Raw genomic sequence first — 24,046 nt, forward strand, 5'->3', positions numbered from 1 at the left:
TTAAAGCATAGAGGAAATCTGTGTTTTATCTTCATCTTATATGTGAAGCATGCTTTTCCTTACTGAAATTCCATGTAGATGGAGGCAAACATGACTTTGTGTTTATTAAATTGTTGAGAGAAAGACGGAATCTGAACAAGTACTCTTTTCATAAAATAAAACACTATTCTATCTAAATTATGCTTTAAATGGATATACAATGGTTGCTGAGGAGATTACCACAATCTTTATTTTGATCCTGAAAATAAGCAATGACAACGTACAACAATTTAAATATGGAAATATCTTAACATCTTGATAACACACAAATGAACAAGCACCTTTGTGGTTATCACTTGCAACTTATGAATGAGAACATATTTTTAAAATAGTTTTCAAGGACATTTGATACTTCTTAGAAAATACTAATTTGCCATGTTAACAGTTAAAACAGATTGAGATATATTTTGCCAGGTAGACATAAAGTTTCGACTAATGAAATGTTAAGTGTTTTGTAGTTACCACTTCATTTTTTTGTTTTACAATGAAAATATGTATTTTGTTTCTTTCTCTTGACAAGTTTCAATAAACTCATGCTGTGTTTTATCTAAGGTGATCTGAGTTTTGTTTGTTACTTTCTGGGACATATGCTGACTGACAACTTTTATATACAAATTCATCTATGTCCCACTAGGGAAGAGAAAGAAATGCTTCAAATTAAAGACTTCAGGGGAAAAAAAGAAAACAGCTTAAGAATTATTTTTTTTCAGGAGCATTGTCCAGAGAAGGATCTATGTGCATTATTAACATTTTTGCTTTTGAAATATTACTACAATTTATTTATATTTGTTCATGGTATTTTCAAAAATATTTCTTGTGTTAAAATTACTAGCCAAAAAGCAGATGTTTTTATGGTGAATTTGAACAAAATCCATTAACCTGAACTACTAAACCCTACCCACCCAAGTGTTTAACCTTCTGAAGGTCTTTGGTCTAATTACATCAACATATGAGTGCAGGCACACTTTTCAGTATTAATTTCCCTTTTAACTAGGATAATGACAATAATATTTTTTTAATTACTCTAAGAATATTTTTTATTATTATTTCAGATAACTGAGGGATTATGTAGGGAAGCTCTAAGGTATTTAAATCTGGACAGGAATGAAGGAAAATAAACTGGATGTTAGACCATCAGAAATCTAGCTTGTATTATTGGCTCTGACATTTGAAATCTATTCTATACCCTAAAAAAGTTGCTGGCACACAAGTAAAACAGAAAATTATTAAATGTAGATGTCACTTTTATTACCAACCAAATGCTTTTGTTGATTATAGAGTCCCCCAACTGAAATAGATCTGCTAGTGTGAAATTATCTGCAACAGGGATCTTCCTACTCATAAGCATATTGTTCAGTTGATCTGTCTATATAAGCAGATGACTAACACATGTCCTGAGAATTTTGTTTCTGCGGGACAAGTAAAGTTTGATTTCCTGTGCGTTTATGTCCTTCCCTCCTTAAATACCTCGCCACTGCCAGAGCAAAGGCATCCTCTTCTCCAGCAGAGCTCTAGGCTTTTCCCAGTGTGTGAGAGGACAAATGCTGCAGCTTGGAGTGGCAACACCGATCACTTGCAAGTTGTTGGAAATAAAGGCTGAAATGGTTGAGTGGTATGTGCATTCTGTTTGGTGGCACACTGCCTTAAATTGTTGTCCTCTGCTAAGTAATTCCTGAGGTTCACAGGGCAGCCTGATGCAAAAATGCCTCGGCCGAGTGAGGTCAGCCCAGGCGTGCCCCACAGAGACACTGCGCGGCTGAATGCCGTGTACAGTCGCTTCCAAGGTAGTGGCAAAACCACACTGGTGAGCGCCTGTGCACCGACACATGCGGCTGTGGAAACACATTTAGCCCTCCAAGTAGCATAGGCTCTCTGAAAACATTGATTTATCTGGATCACAAGTATCAGACTGCGTGTGTCTGCAGCGGTTACGAGGGCTCCGGAGGAGGTAAGGGGTGGACCCCCCTAACCCACGGTCAATCCCAAGTTTCGGGGTAACCGAGGCCGCCCTGGAGGCACCGTACTCATGCTTCAAGATGGTTTTTCCACACTCTGCCGTCCTCACCATCAAAGGCGTTGATGTTTTTTTCCCCCGGCTTATCTTTATCCCTCTCCGCTCCTGCAGCGCAGCGCGCGCCCGGCGGTGAGGCCGTCGCGGCGGAGGCGCGCGGGTGCGGGAGGCGCGCGGGGTGCGGGAGGCGCGCGGGCGGCGGGGCGCGGCCCCCACGCCCCCCCGTTTGTCAGCCCGACGCCGTGACCCCCCGCGCCGCCGGCGGGCCGGGCGCCCCTCCGTCCCTCCCGCAGGGACCGCTCCTCCCTCCAGCGCCGCCCGAACCACCGCGCGCCGGGAGCCCGGAAACGGCAGCGGCTGGGCGAGGGGGCCCCTCTCCTTCCCCAGCGCCCCCGGGCAGCGCTCGAGCAGCCTGCCGGGCGGACGGCCCGAGAGGGGACGCCTGAGGGAGGATCTCCGGAGGCCCCGCTGAAGCTCACCGAGAGCAGCGCGCAAGGGACGGGACGGGACACGACGGGACGGGAGAGAACGAGGCGACGCCCCCCTCCAGCCCCCGCCACCACGGGAGGCGCTCAGGGCCCGCCAGCGCCGAGCGGGCGGGGTGGGCGCTGCCGCGGGGCGGCCCGGGGGGCGGGAGTGCCGCGGCGAGCCGACAGGAGGCGCCGGCGGGCCGGGAGCAAGCGGGCGGGTGGCGGGGCCGAGCGTCGGCGCTGCGCTGCCGGGGGAGCGGGGCGCTGCGGGGGGCACGGCGGGGCGGGGGGCGAGAGGAGGCTGCCCCCCTTGAACTAAAGTCAGCGCCGGGAACGCGGAGGGGAGAGTGGGGGGGGGTCGTGCCAACTACCCCAAGCGGTCCCTGCGGCTAATGCCGTTTCTCCGCTGCTGCGCAGGAGTCCCTGCGAGTGTAATTCACCTCCCGCAGCCTTCAGCAGGAAGGAGGCTAATCCTATTCCGCGATTTAGCGGGCCGGCAGCGAGCAGGTGAGGCGGCGGCAGAGGTGGGCGCCGCGGGCCGGGGCGGCGGGCCGTGCACCTGCCTGCCCCCGCCGCCGCCGCAGGATGTCCGGTGAGTACCGCGGCCCGGCCGCCGGGCTCTGCCGCGGGGGCCGCCGTCGCGCGTGGCGGCCGGGCCGGGCCGGGCCGCTGCCCCCGGGGCCTCTCCCGCCTCCCAGCCCCGTGCGGGCGAGGGTCTCCGCGGCTTCGTTACCAGCGGAGTGCTGTGCTGTCAGCAGCCGTCTCGGATGAGGGTTTAAACTGCCTGGCCGGTGCAATGAAAGAGCTGAACTCATCGGTGCGTTCTGCCCGTAGGTACGGGCTGGCCTGCCCGGGCCTCCCTGCGCTTTCCCGGCGGGGCGGGCAGGGCTCCCTCGGGCTGAGGCAGGCAGGGAAGCTGTCCTGCATCCCTCCTTACATAGCATCGGTACCGCTGCTACTCGGTTATCCTTAACGCCCAGAGGAGCCCCTCAGCGAGGGCTGACCGCACAGGGTGGGTGCGGGTACCGTTCCGTTTCCTGACGCTCAAAACTGAGGAAGAAGTTGAGCAGCAGCCCCCCGCCCCCAGGTGGGGTTTCTTGAGCCATTTGGAAGATGTCACGAACACATCTTCCTTGGGCATTTGGCCGGGAGGATCCCCAGTTTGAATTCACCTATGTGGCACCTCAGCACTGGGGGAAGATGCAGAAAAGGGGACCTGCAAATTAAAGGGTCAGAGGACTGCGGTGTTGGTTGGTTGATTGGTTTGGGTTTGTTTTTGGGGGGTTTTTTGGTTGTGTTTTGGTTTTGTTTTTTTTTTAAGAAGGTGAAATACTGAAACACCTACCCATACATATGAAGTCATCTGTGCTGTCTCTGGATTGCTGAAACAATTATTACTATGTTTTTTTTCAAACTGGTATATTACTATTTGGAGACTAGTTTTGGGTGCTATGTATTATGCTTATTTGTGTATTAAAATATTACTGCATTTGACTTTTTGTAAGGATCACTTACTAGCTGTTCAATAATAAAATTGTAGGGTCTTGAAACAGAATGTAACTGTTTGTAACTGAAAGATACACAGTGAAAGCTACACTGAATGAGAAACAAGTCCTCTTTCTGTAGCCTTCCAAGGTAACAGTTGTAATCCCGTCTACTAAGATTTGGTATTGTTATAATAAAGGATAAGAGAGAATCTGGTTTTGGATTAGGCAGAACTCCATTAGACTAGACCAAGAGAAATACTGCATGCCCATCAAATGTCAATTTATATTCTGTCTTAAAAAGGTCTGTGTAAAGTGTCGGTTGTGCCGCCTTCATCAGTAATGTAAGTATTTCTACTGTTGGAGCCAGCCTGAAGAGGCATGGGAATTAAAATTGCCAGGTGTCATTTGTTTACCAGGGCAAGAACTGCCTCTTTGCTGAAAACTTACATAAAAATTGCTGATGGTGGTCTGACATAGCTTATTGTCTGACATCATTATTCATTTTACCTACTTAGAACAAGATGCTTCTTGACTGCTTTTAAGGTTGTGGGTGTCAGCTGGAGCAGAGCTTTCTGTTCCAGGTGCTTCTGATATGGTTGTGCTAGGTCAGAGTAATGAGGCCTGTCACTTTATTTTTACAGTAGTCTAACACTGAGACATGCTTCTGGGGGAGGATTCGTAGAGACCTACATGTGAGAGGGGGAGCAACAAAATTGTTGTTTGAAATTGCTGTGAGCTGAGGCTGGGATAATGTCATTGTCGCACGGGATTTCAGAAAGGCGCTTTGGGCTCAGCGGGCACAGGTCCAGACTGCAGCCTGCCCATCCTACAGATTGTGTCTGAAGTAGAAAGGGGGAGGTGACAGAAGAGCAACAGATGGTACTAGGGAGGAATTTAAGCAAGCAGTCATACGGCGTTGGTTAGTATGAATGGCAGTACATACTGGAGACCTAACCAGTCTGTTGGAGGCTTATAGCTATTCATTTATCTACTCTTGGTTTTATGCATAAGATAGCAATACGTTATTTAGAGTATGCTTGTAGGAAATTTGTAGCCTATGAGTCTCTGGTCTCCTGTTGCAATTTGGAGCGGGCAACCTGGCAAATTTGAGTTGTTACTCTAGGAGCTGCACCTAGAGCATGTTTATCCTTTCTCTGTCTATTAGAAGAAAGACCAAAGTATGTTTTAAAAGCTGTCTCTAGTGGATTATTACTTAAACTTGCCTTAAAGCTAGCAGGCACGTGGTTCATTCAGTGCTTGTTAATATAAGGCACTCCTAATTCCCAGTGGGTACCTGGTGTTTGTTCATTCCCTCTCTTTCTTTGAACATCAAAGTGTGCAGCACCACCCTGTCCACTTGCTGGTGCGGATTCTAAGTAAGGCCTTTAGCTGCCCTCTGACCAGTTTTCAGGCCTGTTAAAGAATTTTGCCTCTGGCAGTGTCACAGGTACTACTGCTATGAGTAATTAGCATAAGAAGTTGGTGATCTTGGCTAAAAAAGTAACAAGTTTCACATAAAATCAGCCTGACTGTAGCAATTCACTTTTGTCTTTTCTTTGTTGCTGTCTGTAGCTGTAGAGCAGGCTCTAAAATAACTTGGCAGTTACTTGCTTGAAAATCCTTGGTGTGTTCTAAGAAACTATCATTAGGTATTAAAACTGAGGAGCCACTGCTGATGGTAATGATTTTTAAATTTGCATCTTCAGGTGCTGTGTGGTAATCCAGCCAAGAGAAAAGAGCAGATTTATAAATTCATACCACATGGTTTTAATGTGATTCTTAATCATACACTTTTCTCATAATTCACTGAGAATTAGCCATAGGTTCCACAGCTTGAAAACAATTTGCTTGAAAACTTAATACTGTTCACACTGGGTGTTTTCCATGAAAAATCCTATTATCATTCACCACAAAGACTTGAAAGTTATGTGTAATGATGTACTTGACACTTAAGAAAAAAAAAAGAAAGAAAAAAAAAGAAAAATCCAGTTGCAATGAATTTTAAATAGCTACAACTTTGGCTTTCAAACTTAAAAGATCAAATCTTTGGTTGCAGCTTGAAGTCAGTGAGTGAAATCCTGTGTACGTTGGTTTTAACGCAACATTGTCCTTGATTTCAGTTAAATGGGAATTTTCAGGTAAATGGTTTACTTTCACAAGGTGAAATGAAAATCTGATCCTTAGTATTCAGTTATAAAAATAAAATATTTACTTATAGGGACAGTGTTCCAAGGAAGATTATAAACAAGGCAAGTCAAGAAACACCTCTTCCTTGAAAACACAGGTTAGATGAAAGAACAAGTAATGGTAAAATCCTTTGGGTTTAACCCCCCTATGGATCCTGAATGGATTAGTGATGCCCCTCTACAATTTTAAAATAGCTAGGATGTGCCTCTGTCTTTGCACCAGGAATATTTTAATGTTGCATGGTTTCGGTCTTGGTTTCGGTTGCATGGATAGTTTGATTATCTATTTCATTATCTCTGTAATGATTCACTCTATTAAGAAGGCCATAATATGTATCCCACATCTGATTCTCAAAACAAGCAATTGGTTTATTTTTTGTGTGAGCCATGGGCAAGAGTTTCTTAGAAGCTGTATTTGTTCCGTAGTTGGCTTCCTTGTGGTTGTGACCACAACTTTTGCCGCAGAGGTACAGGGCATGAAAGCATGTGTAGCATGTGATAATTTGCCATACCAGCTTGCTGAACTATTTGATGGGCAGCTTGTGTATTTTTATGTGTATTACTTAAGTAAAGATTCAGCTTCTGTAGCTAAAAGAATTTGCAGAAGCAGTAAGATTATGTGTTCAGCTTTGTGGTTGTTATTTAAAACAGTATTTTAAGATTTAAACTCCCACTCATTTCACAGTGTGCTTCTTGTATTAACGTACCTCCCACATTCCTCTCAGTAGTTGTTTTATTACCTTTGTTTGGCTAAAGATGTTGCCTGACACAAAAGTGCTTTTCTTTCCTGACTCTTTGTGTCTTTCCAGAATAGTTTTATTGCTAAAGTAGCCTTCAGTGGTTTTTTATTTTTATTATTGTTTTTTATGTATGCTTATATTTATTCGTTCAACCTTCTGGGAAATTGCAGTAAGAGCTGTTTACTTGCACAGCTGTCCTTTTAAACCACTCCATGTAAGCAACTCCTTATTGTTTTCTGGAACACCCATAACTTGCTAGAGCTGTTGTTATAACAGGAGATTTGAAAGCTCCTTTTTTCATTTGCTTTGTCTGGAAATTGTGATTAAAAAAATGTTATTGGAGTTTGCTTAGCTGAAGGATCTGCAAGCTATTTTAAGCTTGGATGGATGATTCAGGGGGTTTTGGTCAAGTTTAGCACTACTGGCATTCTTCTGAGGTGCAGGGATCTGTTGCAACATCAGCAAACGCTGATTTGAATTGCTGGATGAGAATTCGGGACTGTGTGGAGATGAGTGGGGAAAAAAAGGGGGAAGAAGACAGTGCACCAGTGAATCTGTGCTTTGCTCTGGGTTTGGAGGACACGAAAAATGATACTCAGTACCTGAGAGCTTGTCACCAGCACCAACCATACTTCATTGCATACCTTGATGTTAGGTTAGAGGTTTGAACTCATTCATTTTGGCAGCCTCTGGCAGAGGCAGCCGTGAGGTCATTTGTTGGGTTCTCTGCAACTAGTCGTGTGAGATTCTTTCCTAGAGTCTCGCACGGAGCCTGGGAACTGTATGACAGGGTGTTTATGTTGTTGCTGTTGTTTGCTTGTTTTAATTTATTTAACATAATTGCTTGTCGCTTAAGATGACAGTGGCTTTAAACAAGTATTTCAACACAAGTATTTACTGACACTCTGGAGACCTCAGTGGAATTCCCCTCTGCTGTGTGACCCACTCACCTTGTTCTGCTTAATTTTGCAGCCTAAAACACTGAGGTCTTCCTCCTGCTCCAAGGAGGCTGTTCACCTTGCTGAATCATAGGTTCTGGCTCTCTCCAGGAGACCCCCAATAACAGTGGTTCTGTCAGAGGGCAGAGCTGAAGAAGCAGTCCCTGGTGATACTGCCACAGGACTGGTATCTCTACACAATACATTATGTCTCCTGTTGTGCAGGAGAGTAGCTTGCTTTATTTTTTTATTGTAACTTTTTTCCCCCATGTGTTTCTTGACAATGAGATTCCTGATTTTCCTGGAGTTACTTGAGGTAGGGATCCTTAGCTTCTGGGAGGTGTACCAATGTCAGTAGCAATTTCTCTGCATTTGTTCAGCCAGAACCGGTTACTCCAGTATAAAAAGGACAGAGCAAACAATGATGCCTGTTGGTTGGAGTCAGGAGGTTATGGAAAGAAGGATGTTTCTGGCTAGTACTTAACATCTTGGTTTTTTCCTTAGCTTTTGGCACTGTATAAACAGGAACATTTTCTTTATTGGTTGTATTATACTATGTGAATTAATCTAAATATTACAGATCAGCTTTTTGGATGACATTATTTTTGGGCAATAAGTTTCAGGCAATTATTAGTTTAAGGCTAGTCCAAAAACTTGTTATTATGTAAATCAGGCAAACAAAAAATAAATTCAGAAGCATACATTCTGCAGTCACATTCACTGGATTTTCTATTCAATTGTGTCTTCTGGGGGAGTTCGGGAGAGAAAAGAGCTTATCACAGGAGCTGCAGGTTGTTATAAGCTGCAGCCTGTAGGAAGGAACCTGCCAAAAGAGCTTATGTTAAAGCTGTAAAGTGACTCTTCTGAATTTTTCTCACAGTAACAGACCAAGCCTTTGTGACCCTTGCTACTGATGATGTGTACTGTCAAGGCGCTTTGGTTCTCGGACAGTCATTGAGGAACCATACAACATCTAGAAAACTGGCAGTACTAATTACTCCAGAGGTTTCCAGTGGGATGAGGTAAGTATTAATGTATTTTTAGAGGTTGATATTATGGAAAAATAAACAACAGCATGAAAGATTTTAATAGGATTCCTGTGGATTTCACAGCATTATGTCTGGAAGTTTCCCCTTGGCTAATGATTTCTGAGATGAGTCCCAAATAACATCTATGATAAGATTGTAAGGCTCATGAGAATTCATTGCAGAAGTAGAGCTTGTGGCTGGAAGTTGTCTTAAGTCCATAATTGGGAATATAAACTGAAAGTTTTAGTGTCTTGCTTTTGAGCTAAAATAAAGGCACTACTGGGTTTTTTCTGCAAGTTTTTCTCTTTTAGAAGGAGGTAAGATACATAACCACTTGTGACATCAGAACTCTAAAAACCTTAGGGGCTCAGTTTCAGGTGACTGATCTTAAAATATTAGTGCACGGCTATCATGATGAGAAATTATTTTGCTGCTTTTTTTTAATAATTTTCTAATTTGGGCTGTGATTTTACAGGCACTACAGAATTGCATGTACAGAAATCTCATTAGACCTGTTGAATTCAAGCCCTGTTATTTGGAGGACTGTGTTCCGTGTTAAAAGGAACCTGACATGCCATAGCTACTTAAACTCTTAGTTCTGCTTTAGCCTAGGACATGTGCAAGCTCCTGATTTCTGTATCTCATGTGAAAGTATTTGCAATGCATCTGGCTCAAGAAACATATTTTCCCATTTTTTCTGTGATTAGATGTGTAGAAATGTGTTATTACAGGCTTTTTAAAGTATGTATTTTGTCAGAACACTCTTTCCTGAGGGAACACTATATACATTTGACATCTGAGTGGATACTGAGTTCGTCAGTTTTTTCATCCCCATTCAGCGTAGGGAAAAACCTTTTTAATTTTTAATCAGGGATAGCATTTAAAAAAAGTGCATCACTGAACTATGCTTCTGAAAACCTGTACCTGCTCTTAGTTCATTACTAGTTAACTCCTGTCCCTTGAAGATCAGTCAGGCAAAAGCTAATGACTCTGAAATCTAGATAACTAGCACAGTCTTTTCTTCTCCTGTTGTTTGTATGACATCCAGGACTTTGTGGCTAATAGTGTAAGGTAAATAAATAAGCTGTGTTTAAGAGACTTTTTTTCTTGTTTCTGGAAGGAAAATTACTAACTTTGGTATGACCTGTAAATTCCCATGAAAGATAAGCACAGAAAAAAGTTTTCTTCCTAAAAGTCTCTTTTGAGGTGATTTGTAGTAATGAGGAAGTATATATTGCCTGTTTTAAAAGGTGCAGTTTTGAAGCTGGGTTTACTTGGGCATAACAGGTGCAGATGAGTGCGCTGGCAGTGTGTGCCGCATCCTGTGCAATGCGCAGGGAACACAGTATGGTGTCTTCTTTAGAATCAATTATGCAGGTTGAAAGCCGCTTTAATTTCTGCTGTTGTTTCTATAGGAGATTAAGTAACTAAAGGAAGGATTGATTTCTCCTCCAATACAGCACCTGTCATTTCTGAGTTGTGCTGGCCCCGTAGCAGAAGAGGTGATGGTTTATGTCCTGATTGATAGTTGTCACTTCAGCAGGTGGTTTACAAGGACTTGTTGCTTCTGACTTCTCATTCTAACCGATCAATCTAGCCTTTGTTGTTGTTGTAATAAATGTGGTGCTGTGTGTCACTGTTTTCATGCCAGAATTGAACTCTGATGAACCTCTCTGCATTCCCTTCTTTCTCTCCACTGCATGCTCTGGTAGGTCTGTCCTTCGCAGCGTATTTGATGAAGTAATCAAAGTAGATGCACTTGACAGTGCTGACTCAGTCCGTTTGGCTCTGATGCAGAGGCCAGAACTGGGTGTAACCTTCACTAAGCTTCACTGTTGGACACTTACTCATTATAGCAAATGTGTCTTCATGGATGCAGACACTTTGGTGAGTAGAGCAGGAGCCATGGAAACATTTATGTCTGTCTTAAAGATCTACTTTGAGTGTTGGATACTTCCTTGTCAAGCAGCCTGCTGGCTTATGAATTGACCAGATTTGCTGGTGGTCACAGGAGCTCCAGCTGGCATGTTTTGGCAATGCTTACAGTTTTGCAGGCTGAATAGAAATAAATCCTGTTTTGAGACTACACTCAGGACCATCCTCAAAAGAGAGCATAAACTCACTCTGTGTATGGGCTTCTGACAGATGTTTAAAATAAATCTCATATATTTTTGTTTGGACTTATTCTGGTCAGGAAGGCAAGCCAGTTTTAAAAGGGGGGGGGGGGGGGCGTGCAGAAAAAGTAATTACCTTTTTCTTTACATTTTTTAGAGGTATAGAGATAAAAATGGCCATAATTTTTGCAAGAACAATGATGTCAGCTTTCTCCTGCACATACATGGCTCACTTTGGAACACTGGGATGCATTTTAATTTAATAGGGTTGTATTTTAATTAGAAACCAAATTAAGTTGTTGTTCTCAGGGGGTGAGGCAGTGAGGCTTATGAATTCCTGCTTTACATTAGATGAGGAAGGCAACTACTTGTTTTTTATTTAAATTCAATGACAAAATCTTTCTCCTAAAAGAAGTTTTCTTCTCCTGCTTTTTTTAGTGGCTCAGTTGTGGGTGGGGTCCAGACTTTCAGCGACTGCACAGCTTGCTTTCCACCAACTTTAAAAGTGATCTGGGCCTTAACCTGATTACTTGGCTTTGGTTTTTAAGCTTCACAATGTAGTGGAACAAATCAAACTTCTGAGGTTGACTCAGTTGGAAAACTAGTAACAAGACAGTTTTTCTGCTACCCCTTTAATCAGTCTGTTGCTAACTCAAATTATTTGGATTCCCAGCTTTCATTCAGCTCTGTTGCAGTTACTGAGAATAATGGACTATGGGAACGATGAGCTAAACAAGAAGGAAATTGTGTGTTTTAATGATATGTTGTAATATTTAAAGGGACCTTCTGGAGGGTCTCTGAGGTTCATGAAATAATTTCACAGGCTTTGTACTTTTATCAGAGAAATTATGGGGAACCACAATTAATGTTGCCTTATTATACAGGTTCTGACCTCTAGCATATTTTGCATTGCCACTGCTTTTATGCTCTGCAAGCTATGGCCAAACTAGCAGCTTACCATATTGGTACTGGTTTAGCAATTCACGTTCTAGAAAAACTTTTCCTCTAACAATTTTTCTTCTTTCCTGCTGTCTCTAAGGTGCTTTGCAACGTCGATGAATTGTTTGATCGAGAAGAGTTTTCAGCAGCTCCTGATTCTGGTTGGCCTGACTGCTTTAATAGTGGTGTATTTGTGTTCCGACCTTCTTTGAAAACTTACAACCTACTGCTGCGGTTTGCTGCTGAACATGGCAGCTTTGATGGTAAGGGGCAAGGCATAAGGGGTGAAAGGCAAAACATTAGATTCCCTGTCAGTAAGCTGTTTTTCCATAACTTCTATGCCATCAGGCAGATTAGAGGAAGGCAGGAGTTCTTTGGGCTTTATGTAATTGTGTCCCCACAGAAATGTAAGGTGCAGACCTTTGCCTCTTACACTGTACTTAAGACCCATTGACTTATTGTGGACTATACTTCCCAGAAGAGGGCAATGAAGGGACATTGTGTCTGAGTCTTGCTCAGTAGGTTTTAATTTTGCTGTCTGGTTTAGGAGAGAAAAATACAGCTGATCTTCAGTCTTCTGCTCTGAGGGACACCAAAACCCTTTCCTACTCCTTTCTTCATACATTACAATAGGACTCCATTTACACTGAACTTGCATCGGAGTGGATCAGGTATTACTCACTTGTACCTGCTCACATGGCCGTATTGTCAAGTCCAAGTTACAGTCCCATGAACTCACCAGTCTCACTTCCATCCTTGGATGTTACATTTTGACATACATTTGAGTGTATGCATAATTATGGTAATTCTGTTTAATATGTTCTTTAGGAGGTGATCAAGGCTTGTTGAATAGTTTCTTCAGCAACTGGGCAACAGCCGATATTGGCAAACACTTACCTTTCCTCTATAACTTGAGCAGCAGTGCTGTATACACCTACATTCCTGCTTTCAATCAGTAAGTATAACACTGACGGACTGTAAACCTTGGTAGTTTGTTACAAACATTCTATTATAAGAGAAAATAATAATGATGTATTTGTTGATTATAAATGACAGTAGTCATTTTTATATGTAAAAATCATGTGGTAGAAGCTTAAATGCAATATGAATGCCTTACATCTGAACACAGAGAGAGTCCCAGAGTCGTCTATACTATGTTGTTTCAGAGAAGCTTTTCTCATGTTTGAAAAGATGTAGATTACTTCTGTATTAGGTTCTGACAGCTTTACTTTGAAAATTGTTCTCTTCTTTTCCAGTCAGTTCTGTGGGAAACAGTTGGTTGTTCGTTTTAAATTTTGTAAACCATTTCTTAGTTTCTTCCATGAAAGAAAATTTGTGCTAGTAAATATGACTTCAGACAATGCAGTTAGAGAAACTTTTCTGTCAGAAGGCAAGTTGGATTTAGGGTGTCATAAATTACTGTTCCAGTTGCACGAAACACTTACAGAAAGGTGAACTTAGGATGATGTATTTATGAGTAATTTTTAATATGGGATCAGTAATAACCGATTTTGTTGATTCCGTGTTTCAAGTGGTATTTATTTGTGTGTGAACAGAGTGTGCAGGAGGACTGGAAATGGTACTCCATGAGCCTGTCTGTTTCCTTCATGAACTTTTCTACTAGAATCAGCAGCTGGAAGCAAATGGCAATGCAGCCTTTTGTTTTCTGTATGCTAAATGAGATACCCTAAACTAATAAGACAGAAAAAAATATGAATATATATTCTCATATTGAATTTGCTGTTGCAAAGTGTCAAAATCATCTCACCAGTGAAAGTAGGCATGTTTCTTTAGTGGTTTATACAGGCTAAAAAACCCCAAACTATTTAATCCATAGACTTGTATGTTTAATCTCTACAGTTTTGGTAGAGATGCCAAAGTTGTTCACTTCTTGGGAGCGACAAAGCCCTGGAACTACAAATACAACCTTGAAACAAAAAGAGTGATGCAGGACAGCACCACCTCTGGATCTTTTCATCAACTGTCATTTCTTGCCTGCTGGTGGAATATATACAGTGCTAGTATATTGCCTTTGTTAGAAGAACTTCAAAAGATGGAAGAATCAGGATCTGAGGACTGCAAGGTAAGTAGTTAGCGGGAATATGCTGGAATCACAACAAAAATTCTGAAAATCATGTTTGCTAGAGGAAGGAATAACATGGTGTGGTGGGTTGACCCTGGCTGAATGCCAGGTGTCCACCAAAGCTGCTCTGTCACTTCCCCTCCTCAACTGGACAGGGTAAAGAAAGCATAATGAAAGGCTTGTGGGTTGAGATAAGGACAGGGAGATCACTCAGCAATTACTGTTGCGGGCAAAATAGGCTTGACTTGGGGAAATTAAATTTATTACCAATCAATAAAAAATAAAAGAAATAAAAGCAAATCTTAACAGACCTTCCCCCCACCCCTCCCATCTCAAGCTTAACTTCACTCCTGATTTGTCCCTACCTCCTCCCTGCAAGAGGCACAGGGGAACAGGGAATGGGTTGTGGTTAGTTCTTCACACATTGTCTCTGCTGCTCCTTCCTCCTCAGGGGGAGGGCTTCTCACACTTTCCCTGTGCTCCAGCAAGGGGTCCTTCCCGTGGGAGACAGTTCTCCACAAACTTCTCTAATGTGAGTCATTCCCGCAAACTGCTCCAGCATGGGTCCCCCACAAGTCCTGCCAGCAAACCTGCTCTAGCGTGTGCTCCTGTCTCCATGGGCCCACAGGTCCTACCTGGAGCCTGCTCCACTGTGGGCTTCCCATGAGGTCACAGCCTCCTTCGGATGCATCCCTCTGCTCCAGCATGGGGTCCTCCACAGGCAGCAGGTGGAGATCTGCTCCACCAGTAACCTCCATGGGCTGCCTCACCATGGGCTTCACCGTGGGCTGCAGAGGAATCTCTGCCCTGGTACCTGGAACTCCTCCTGCACTGGCCTGGGGGGCTGCAGGGCTGCTTCGCTCACATATTCTCACTCCTCTCTCTGGCTGCAGTTGCTGTTGCACAGATCCCCACCCAACCCCTTGTTAAATACGCCATCCCAGAGGTGCTACCACCATCACTGATGGGCTCAGCCTTGGCCAGTGGTGGGTCTGTCTTGGAGCCAGCTGGCACAGGCTCTGTCAGGCATAGAGGAAGCTTCTAGCAGCTTCTCACAGAAGCCACCCCTGTAGTACCCCCCCACCAAAACCATGCCATGCAAACCCAGTACACATGGGAAAACATAGTATCTGTTGATTGGTAGTAGCAGTGATTGCTTCTAGAAGCATCTAAACTAGCAGTTTAGGAAGAATTTTCAGTACTATTGGCTTTCCAAAGATTTCCTCCAGCCATCTTATTGATTGATGAAGCCTTTGTATGGGAACGTATGTGTATAGGTTCTGAAATATAAATTCTGAAAATTAAACACAAAATATGATACAAATTAGCCAAAGTTGATAGTCCGGCTTTGAAACAAACAGACTTTTGACTTTTTGAAGCTAAGTTGATGTAGACCATCAAACTAGCCCTTGAACTATAGTAAAATTTACCTTTTCAGAACTGCATTATAACTTGTTTTATGAGGGTCATAACAAATCAGATTTGCAAAAGCAGAGTTAATTACATTTAAGGTGTTATATCCAGTACTCTTATGTCATCAAGCATTTATTGAGCTCTTTATGGTTTTTTTTCTTCAGAAGTGCAGTAATGTATAGTTTCTATGAATAGAATAAAAAAATCTGCTGATAAACAGATGATTCTTGGAGACCAGCAGCATAAAGTAATGCGTAGAAGTAAGGTTTTTAATTTTGTATCCAGAAAAGACAATTTAAATCACACTTACACATATGTAAATTTAATATTAGACTATTGGTATCACTGAACTAATTGCATAGTCCTGTAAGATCAGTTGAACAATTACCATCAAAGCCCCAGAGAGTAATTTGGTTTGTTAACCTCATGACAAATTGGAAAGCAGAAGAAGGAATGGGTAGTTTTTGATCTCGTACTTTAACATGCTTTAATTTTTAAGAAATTGTGCAGTAAAGAAATATTTCAGCTATGGTACATTACAGTGGAAATACCTGTTTGATTTACCTGCTGCTGCTGCTGGCATAGTCGTGCGTGCAAAAATGTAAATCAATGTGCTCTAAATCTGGGACCACAGACTTTTTTGACTTTATTAACTTAGTCCTTTAATGCTGAAATCCCTGTAAGGAAGTGAAACTGTTGTAAGGTAAGACTTTCCTGCAAAATTGTATTTCAGTGGTGAGATGTTTTTGTTTTTGTTAGCACACTTTCAATGGAGTTGAAATTACACTGAAAAAGGTCAGTCCTTATGTGGCCAATTCGCTGCAAATGCCTGTGCTTCCAGAGCAGACGTATGAAAAATATCCCACAGTGTGTTCACCTGAAGAACTTGCTTTCAAAGCTGTAAGTATATTGTATATTACTGTATGCAGTAACAAAGTAAAATGAGATACTAAAATGAGATTTTATTAAATATACCTCTGATTGGGAGATTGCATCTTCTTCAGTTTAGCTGTAGCTATTGAATTTTCTTGCTAGCATCAGAAATAGAGTATTTATATTCTTTAGTCTTTAGTCACACATGCATGATGTGTCTGGAGGTTTTAAAGAGCTTGCATTAAATTCTATGAAGAGGTTACTTACTGAAAATTGTTAGGTACTGGAAATATAATATTAAAATAAAGTGTTACCAAAGTAATATTTTTAATATTAATATTCTTGTGGATTAATATATTTTAAAACTTTTCCCAGAAGTGTTGACTGAGAAAACTGTTCCTCAATTTTCTGTGATTTGGGAAACAAGGAGTGTCTTACAAGGATTCACTGATGAATATTGCAGGGGTCCTTGTTCTTTTGTCACTCTTGTGTTTGAGTGTTTTGTTGCACTGACTCCCCTTATTTTATGAATGAATGAAGTTGGACATAATATCACAGTGTTTCTGCTATTTTTATATATATATATATACACAGGTGTAAGTCTTTATGTGTTGTATGATAAACCATACTTAGCAAGTTACAACTGGGAGAAAATAAAATTAATGTTCTAATGTCATTTACTATTGTAACTTGTGGACTACTCTTTAGTAAGACGAAGACAATTTTTACTGTGTTCAGTGTTTCATCCCTTTAGATGGTAGTTACTCCATAAAGTAAAACTGTAGTTTCCTTCCTTTCTTTTCCACCCTGAACACGGAGGGGATGAAGTAAAACTGCAAAACTTCCAGCTCTATAACTTAAGAATAATTTATTTGCAAAGGATGTGTTATCTTGTGTGCCTCATGCACGTGACTCCATTGGAAATGCTCAAACTAAGTAGGGATACATTTTCAAGATGTTTGCTTAGGGTAAAAAAACCCATAATATTCACTTAAAGTAGTGCCATTCAAACTTAAATTTCTTTTATTTTTTTGATTACCAGGATTATTTTATCAGAAGATCATAACAATTAGAAATTAATAGCCTGATTCTCATCTTACTTAGGAACGCCATATTCCACTTCTTGTTGCTTAGCTTCAGTAATCTTGTAGGATTGTTTTGGTGGAAGAGACTTCAGAATGGGGTCTGTCTACTAATTTATGGGGGTTTATTTGGCAAAGGCAAATATTTGTGGCAGTATTTTTGGGGCAATGTATCTTACTCTGTTTTGGAATACATTGTTTTGTTCTTTTCTATGAATATAAAAAGCTCATGAGTTACAGAGCAAGCTATTATCTTAAAATGAGCTTGTTGTTGCAGTTTGGCCTCATGAGTGGTAGGCATCTACTGTCAGCTAGCTTTCCAGGTTGTTTCTGTAGTCACTGAAGAATGACGGCCACTCTGAACCTATTTTAGAATGAGATGAGCTACCCTCTGGAGGTACTTATCCTAGATTGATTATAGCAGGAGCTTAGATTCAATGCCATTTTGATAGCTAAAGCTGGGTGAGATGAATTTTGTCCTTGGTGATAATATGTTCCGTTCCTTTTCCTTCCATCCACTTCCATCCCCAAGACTAAAATCACTTTGTATTGTATGAATTCACTTGATAAGGAACCTATGAAAAATATTCTCCTAATAAAACCTCAGTGGCTGTATTTTAGCAACCTGTATGTGAAGTTGAACAAACTGGTTCTAACGTCCATCTCGGTGAGCTTGACAGACCTTCAGAACAGCTTTTATTTCATCCTGCGTTTCCGGAAACATCAGAACTGGTACATGTAGCTTTCTGCATTGTACGTCTGATAATTGCATGCATGTCTTTGCTGCCAAAATCATTTTGGGAAATATCAACTAATCATGATGCAGTGTGCAAATAAATTTTTTAATGTTTTAGCTATGTAATTCCTTAACTGCTTTCAATGCTAGGATATGATCTCTTTCTACTTTTCTTTTAAAAACTTCTAAATGTATATTTTCCTCTGCCAGCCCCCAAGTAGTAAATGCATGGTGTTAATTTTAGCTCTCCCAGTACTAATACAAGCAAAGCTGTTCTTTTTGTTGTTGTTGTTTTTGTTTTGTTTGTGGGGGTTTTTTTACCTGCTGAAATAATGTTTCCAAGGAAGTGGAAAATTAATGTACAGTGAGTCGGGCATGGAGCCTAAGCTACTAGGCTTTCCTTTGTGGTTTTGCACTGCATTTATCTGTGGGTAATGTGACAGCAGTGCCATTCTTGGTGTTGATGCGGGTGACAGGGTGTCAAGGACTTGTATCTTGTAAGGTACACAACAGAGCCATTTTCCTAGTGCGTCCTTTTGTATGCTTGTGAAGCACTATGGTGAAATACTCTTAAGACTGTGAAACAAAAGTGTAGGTGAAACTGCAGCTCCTGTGCAGCCAGGGGTGTCTGGGCCCTAGCTAAAATTCTTCATTTTTAAAAACATGGTGATTCCTGTCTTGTTAATGGCATCTGAAGCCATTGATAAGGCTTGCCAATGGTAAAGGAAGGAATCTTCATGGATTACTGCAGCTATGTGTATACAAAGCCTGAAAATTAAATACCAAATATTGTTGCATATTTGCATTTTCAGGGCACAAACATGCTCATGCTCTTCAGAGCATTTACTTATGTTTAAAGTTACATACAGAGTGGGACCCAGGGGATACATATGGAAGGATGCAGTTGCCTAAACCTGTAAATGTCACGTTGACTGTGTGAAATACCTTATACTTGCCTAGGTGCAGATCTTGTGCAAGTCCTGTGCTTTACCTTGACCAAATGGGCAGATGTAATGGATATTCCAGGACATTTCGGCAGCTTAAGCCACAGATTCCTGCCCATTAACTTCTATTCTGAAACATTTTTATGTTAGATTTGAGGGCTTCACCAGCCATTCTGGTTGATTTGTTTTGTGTATAACATGAGATGGGTTGTTTGCCTTGGAGCCTTTTGGACTAGTACTGAAAGCAGTTTTCAGTAGCTGCCTTGACTAGTCCTTGCTATATTTCATCTTTATTACTGGCTATAATTGGGATGTTCTGGTTTTACTGACATTGGTCAATCATGGGCACAGTTTTTCTGCTATGTAGTTGAAATTATCACTGATAATGTATCTTGCATTTGTGCACTTATGATAGCTTGATCTTGAACCAGGATTCACAATTTTGGACCATCATTCAAAATGAACTAGTTATTGGTATAATGAATAGTGTCAATCTTTTGAATTAGTTTATATGGATAATGTGTCTCACATCTGATAAATAATACTGATTTTGCTGGAGATAGGTAAAACAAATGACAAAAAATTCTAGGAACTTACATTCACATAAAAGCCTGCTGAAGGCAAAATTTGCACAGATGCAATGTTATACTTTATTGTAGGAGATTTTCCACCCTAAACAGGCCATATTTGTAATATTCTTATTGTGGTGTTGCTGAGTATGCCAAGGTCTGAGTTAAGACAAGTAAAATAAATGTTTGGTAATGTTCAAAGGTGTCATGGCAAGTAGTAAAAGCATGGGAAAATGAGAGCACATAATCAAAACAAGAATGAATGTTTGAATACTGTTTGTTTTATTATTTTAACTGGGACTGCACAAAGCAGAAGTTTGACATTTGATGTTTAACTTCACAGCACCGAAATGAGAACAACCAAATGACTGTTTTCCCACTGTTCTGCTTCTTCCCACAGAATAATGTCGCACATTCTGTTTCAGAGCTGTCTATTCACTTCAGACCAGAAGAACCAATCCCAGAAGATGAACGGAGAAAATGGGAGGAAGGGCGCATGGACTATATGGGCAAAGATGCTTTTGAACATATCAAAAAGAAATTGGATGCATTTTTACATTAAGATGGAGCATACTGTAATGGCCACCATGATCTGTGTTTCTTCTGTAAATGCAACCCTTGAATACTTGGCTATTTTCATAGTTTATTTGACACCAAAGTTAAAGGGGTAGATATAGATCCTCATATATTTTGGGGGAGGATTAACAAATATGGACTCCTGTTTTTTACTGTTCAGAGTGCCTCATCTTTATTGTTATGTGTGTTTCATCTTCATTATTCTCCCATAGTGCCTTCTGAAGTATAATGAATGATAGCCTCTGAGTTTGAACTCACATTTTTATCAGTGTTCGCTGCTCCTTCCCACAGCATTCTGCAGAAACAGTCATGAATGTGAAACATGTTGGAAATTGAGATTATTTCCCAAGTGGGGATTATTTCGGAAGTACTTTTGGAAGATGCTATGAAGCTATTTAAATGAAAACCTTGTTCTTGAAACCAAATTAACACTTTTAAGGGCAACTGTAGTGTAGACTTCAATATGAGAAAAAAGTGAGGAGATGAAATCCTGTCCTCATAGGAATCTGCAACAAAACTTTGTAATTTAAGTATTCTTAGGATTAGAGGAAATTCAGACTTCATCTGAGATCACTAGTGGATGTTCTCCATATTTATAGGAAGCTGCTCAGCTTCATCGCCAGCATGATGAAAAATGGTGTAAAACTCATTAAGACAGACTGATAATGTATGTTAACCTTTTTGTATATTGTTGCTATAGGATACTGTTGGGTTTTTTAGAAATTGTTAGCTTCACTTGCATATTCAGAGTTGCTAGTCAGAGGAAAAAATGCTGAGACTATGGTATAAACCTTCTGGTGCTTTATATCAGTTTGTTTACAGTACTTCCAATTGCAGTTGACAAACGCATTCTTCTTGTTTAGCTTTGTTGCCCCATATTGCAGCCTACTTAAGTGCAACTGAAAACACAGTTGGCACTTGTTTTAGTAAACAGGCCCTTTGGAGATCTTTTAAACAATAGCTCTGTGTGGGAGCTAATAAATCTGTGAGTATAGTTCCAGAAAAATCTACTAGTGAGACTCCCATTATATTAAGGATACTTATGGGGGATTGCTTTGCGAATTTGGGTATTTAAATTTAACCAATGTCAGCAAGTTTGTCTTAGCAAACAAGGATAAAGAAACACTTGAACGAAGAGCTCGACAGGCATGCTAATACGATAACAGATTTGACACAGTTATTCATGACACCACACAATATTAGAATAAGAAATCTGCAGTGCTGATGCAGGACTTAAAACATGTTTCAGTCTTAATATGTCACCAGTTTTGGTACAGATATACCTAATGAAATAACTTGGGAATTCTGTTTAAAAAGCAATGATGTAATGTTATGCATCAGAGGGATTGCCATAGATGCTAGCAGAGAAAAAGGCAGGTAGGAGGGAAGGAATTTTTGTTTCTTTTTCCTCCATCCAAAAAGATTGGGGGCAGGGGGGCGTAACTTGCACAAATTAGGAAAGGAATGAATGAGTCTAAAGGTCCCTGAAAGGAAGAAAAATTATCTTTGAGTATTTTAGAATTACTTTCTAATATTCACAATAGTGGATTTGCTTTTGTGGGGTATTTCTGATTTTATCTAGTTCTTTATTTCTCATTTATTCTAAGCACTCTTAAAGTGGGAATCTCTGGTGGGTCTGCTGAATTCAAGCTTCTAGTTCAAGTTAGATGTTTAGGGTCTCTGAAGTCAAAGTGAGAGATGTCCAGAAGATGATTCTTCTCAAGGTCTCCATTAATCATAAAGGGACCCTTGATACCCTGTCTCCCTTGGGTAGGTAACCTTTGTGTGTTAACGTGGGTAGGTGCGTTCTGCCGGTTGTGTGTGGTGCAGTGCAGCACTATGTGGAGATTGCAGTAGCTGCAGGGTACTCTTACTTACATAGCACTTGATCTGCTGATTATCCCCATTTCTTGGTGAACTTGTGCACCTCTGAGAATGTTCCGTTTCATAAGCGTTATTGCTAATATAATTCAAACGGGTTTTGAAGACTATATAAAACCGTAATCAACAATGTGAACTCATGCTTCATGCAACTGTACTTTTTACAGTAACTGTTAGATCTTACTGGGCACATTAATGAGATTATGGGAGAAACGTTACTGATGTGAAATCAGTAACTGGAAAGTTTTAAAATAGGCATATGACTGTAGTAAAAGGAGTTGTCATGGAATACATTTGGAAGTGTTAATATGTAAAATGGTACTGTGTGTGGATTATACAATGTTTTGCGAAGAACTGTAGTACATTAATGTCATGGAAATAAAATAGAAATGGAAAGCATATACGAAGTCATGTGTTTCTCAGATGATGCAGGGTTACAGGTTGTTTATGTTGTGCCAGCAAGTATTATTTGTGACTTGCTAGTGACTTTAATATTTTTTTTAATTTTGTTAAATTGCTTTTGAGACATTAGCACTAGCTGCTGAGCAGAATTAAAGGTGTGTGTTATAATTATTTCTACAGACATACATAATTATAAGCTTTAGTATCTCTTGAATTAGCATAGCAGTAGTTGTTTTATTACATTTCATGGAAAAACATAGCTGTGGTTGAAATCCCTGCCTGAGTTTGTGTACTGTCTTCACACAAAAAATGTTGAACTAGTTAGAAGTAATGTGGTGCCGCAGTGGATTCTAGCACAGTACTGTTGTCACCAGGGTGGGAGAAGGGAGAATCTTGTAAGCAAATTCAGAATTTGCAAGTGCTGTACTTTGGGCAGTATTTTTTGCTCTTAAGGACATCCTCCTGAAATCTTGGGGCCACAAGCAGGTCTGGGGGGTGTTGCAGGCTGCATGTTGCCGTGATCCACAGGGTTGAGGTTTGCTAAGTCAGAACATGACTTGGGAAAAAAAACTTAGCAAGCTTAACTTGGAATTTCTTCCACTAATTGTGATATAGCTTTTACCCTTAGGGTAAAGAAAGTTAAGAAGCGTAGGCTTTTTGGTGCAAGACATTGTTGCTTTGGCAATTTGGAAGGCACTGTGGAATAACAGCCTCAATGAAATGTAGAGGGAGAACTGCAGATCTTTTACCAGCTGGTCTCTGTGTGTGTGTGTGTGTGTAACTGAGAGTTTTGTCAGTATTGTTTTTAAGCCCTAGTGACCTGACCAGCAGCTGTAAAGATTTTGAAAGGCCAGACTGACCTACCGCTGTGTGGCAGACTCCGTATTTAAAGAGGACAGATTGTGTTTAAAAACAAAACATGCTGATTCTTCTGTGATGTCCTTAGAGTTATTCACAGCTAGACTTAGAGGCTAATTTCATTTGCCATACAACTATTTTATTGGTGCTCTTCATGTATAAACAGGAGATAGTGTGGGTGTGCCACAAGGAAAATTCTTGAAAATTTTAGACATGTGGGATAATTTCCTAGCCTACAGGAAAAGGAGGTGGTTGTTCTTGAAATATCACTTTACTTACTGCCTGGTGTCTTGTGAGGACCTTTCCAACTGGGTTGTTTTTGGGGAATAAGTTTTCTTTGTCTCTCTAGTTCAGTCAGCTCACATCAGTTGTTTTGTAAGGCTGACATTTGAAAAAATGCATATTTATTTTTTTTTAAACGTTGATTTTTCTGTCCACAAATGGGAGGCTGGGTTAGTGGCAGGTGGCTTCATACATTTACATGCTCCTGAAAATGTCTACTTGTTCACCAGAAACAACTCTGCAGCATGCCTGTTTGTTCCTTCATGGATCTGATTCTCTTCATTTGTTAATCCAAACTGTTCCGATTCCTATGACTTTGAAAATAACATGAGATGGGCCTGTTTTTTTTAATTCACATCTCTAATATCTTTACCTTTGTGTAAAGGTATTTAGGT

The 24,046-nt window shown here is 40.9% G+C and overlaps 1 protein-coding gene across 3 annotated transcripts; it reads left to right on the forward strand.

The window, feature by feature from the left end:
* Positions 1 to 2,795: 2,795 nt before the first annotated feature.
* GYG2 (glycogenin 2) lies at positions 2,796 to 22,508 on the forward strand. Of its 3 annotated transcripts, none has more exons than XM_037378114.1 (9): positions 2,796 to 3,112; positions 8,752 to 8,893; positions 10,612 to 10,786; positions 12,053 to 12,215; positions 12,781 to 12,907; positions 13,813 to 14,035; positions 16,208 to 16,348; positions 18,025 to 18,135; positions 20,053 to 22,508. In XM_037378114.1, exons 1-9 carry the CDS (start codon positions 3,106 to 3,108, stop codon positions 20,212 to 20,214), a joined length of 1,251 nt encoding a protein of 416 aa, XP_037234011.1. In that variant the 5' UTR covers positions 2,796 to 3,105; the 3' UTR covers positions 20,215 to 22,508. The 3 variants fall into 3 exon arrangements, with proteins under 3 accessions (XP_037234011.1, XP_037234014.1, XP_037234013.1); XM_037378117.1 differs by having other exon boundaries at positions 18,011 to 18,135; positions 20,053 to 20,163; XM_037378116.1 differs by lacking the exon at positions 18,025 to 18,135.
* Positions 22,509 to 24,046: the final 1,538 nt, after the last annotated feature.

The sequence above is a fragment of the Falco rusticolus genome, chromosome 2, assembly GCF_015220075.1.
Source record: "Falco rusticolus isolate bFalRus1 chromosome 2, bFalRus1.pri, whole genome shotgun sequence".
Taxonomy (NCBI): Eukaryota; Metazoa; Chordata; class Aves; order Falconiformes; family Falconidae; genus Falco; species Falco rusticolus.

Bases quoted from the DNA above. Each gene is read 5' to 3' on its own strand.
- GYG2 (XM_037378114.1), top strand. The intron at 8,894-10,611 runs GTAAGTATTAAT...ATGCTCTGGTAG, and splicing joins GAGGTTTCCAGTGGGATGAG to GTCTGTCCTTCGCAGCGTAT. The intron at 18,136-20,052 runs GTACATGTAGCT...TTCTTCCCACAG, and splicing joins TTCCGGAAACATCAGAACTG to AATAATGTCGCACATTCTGT.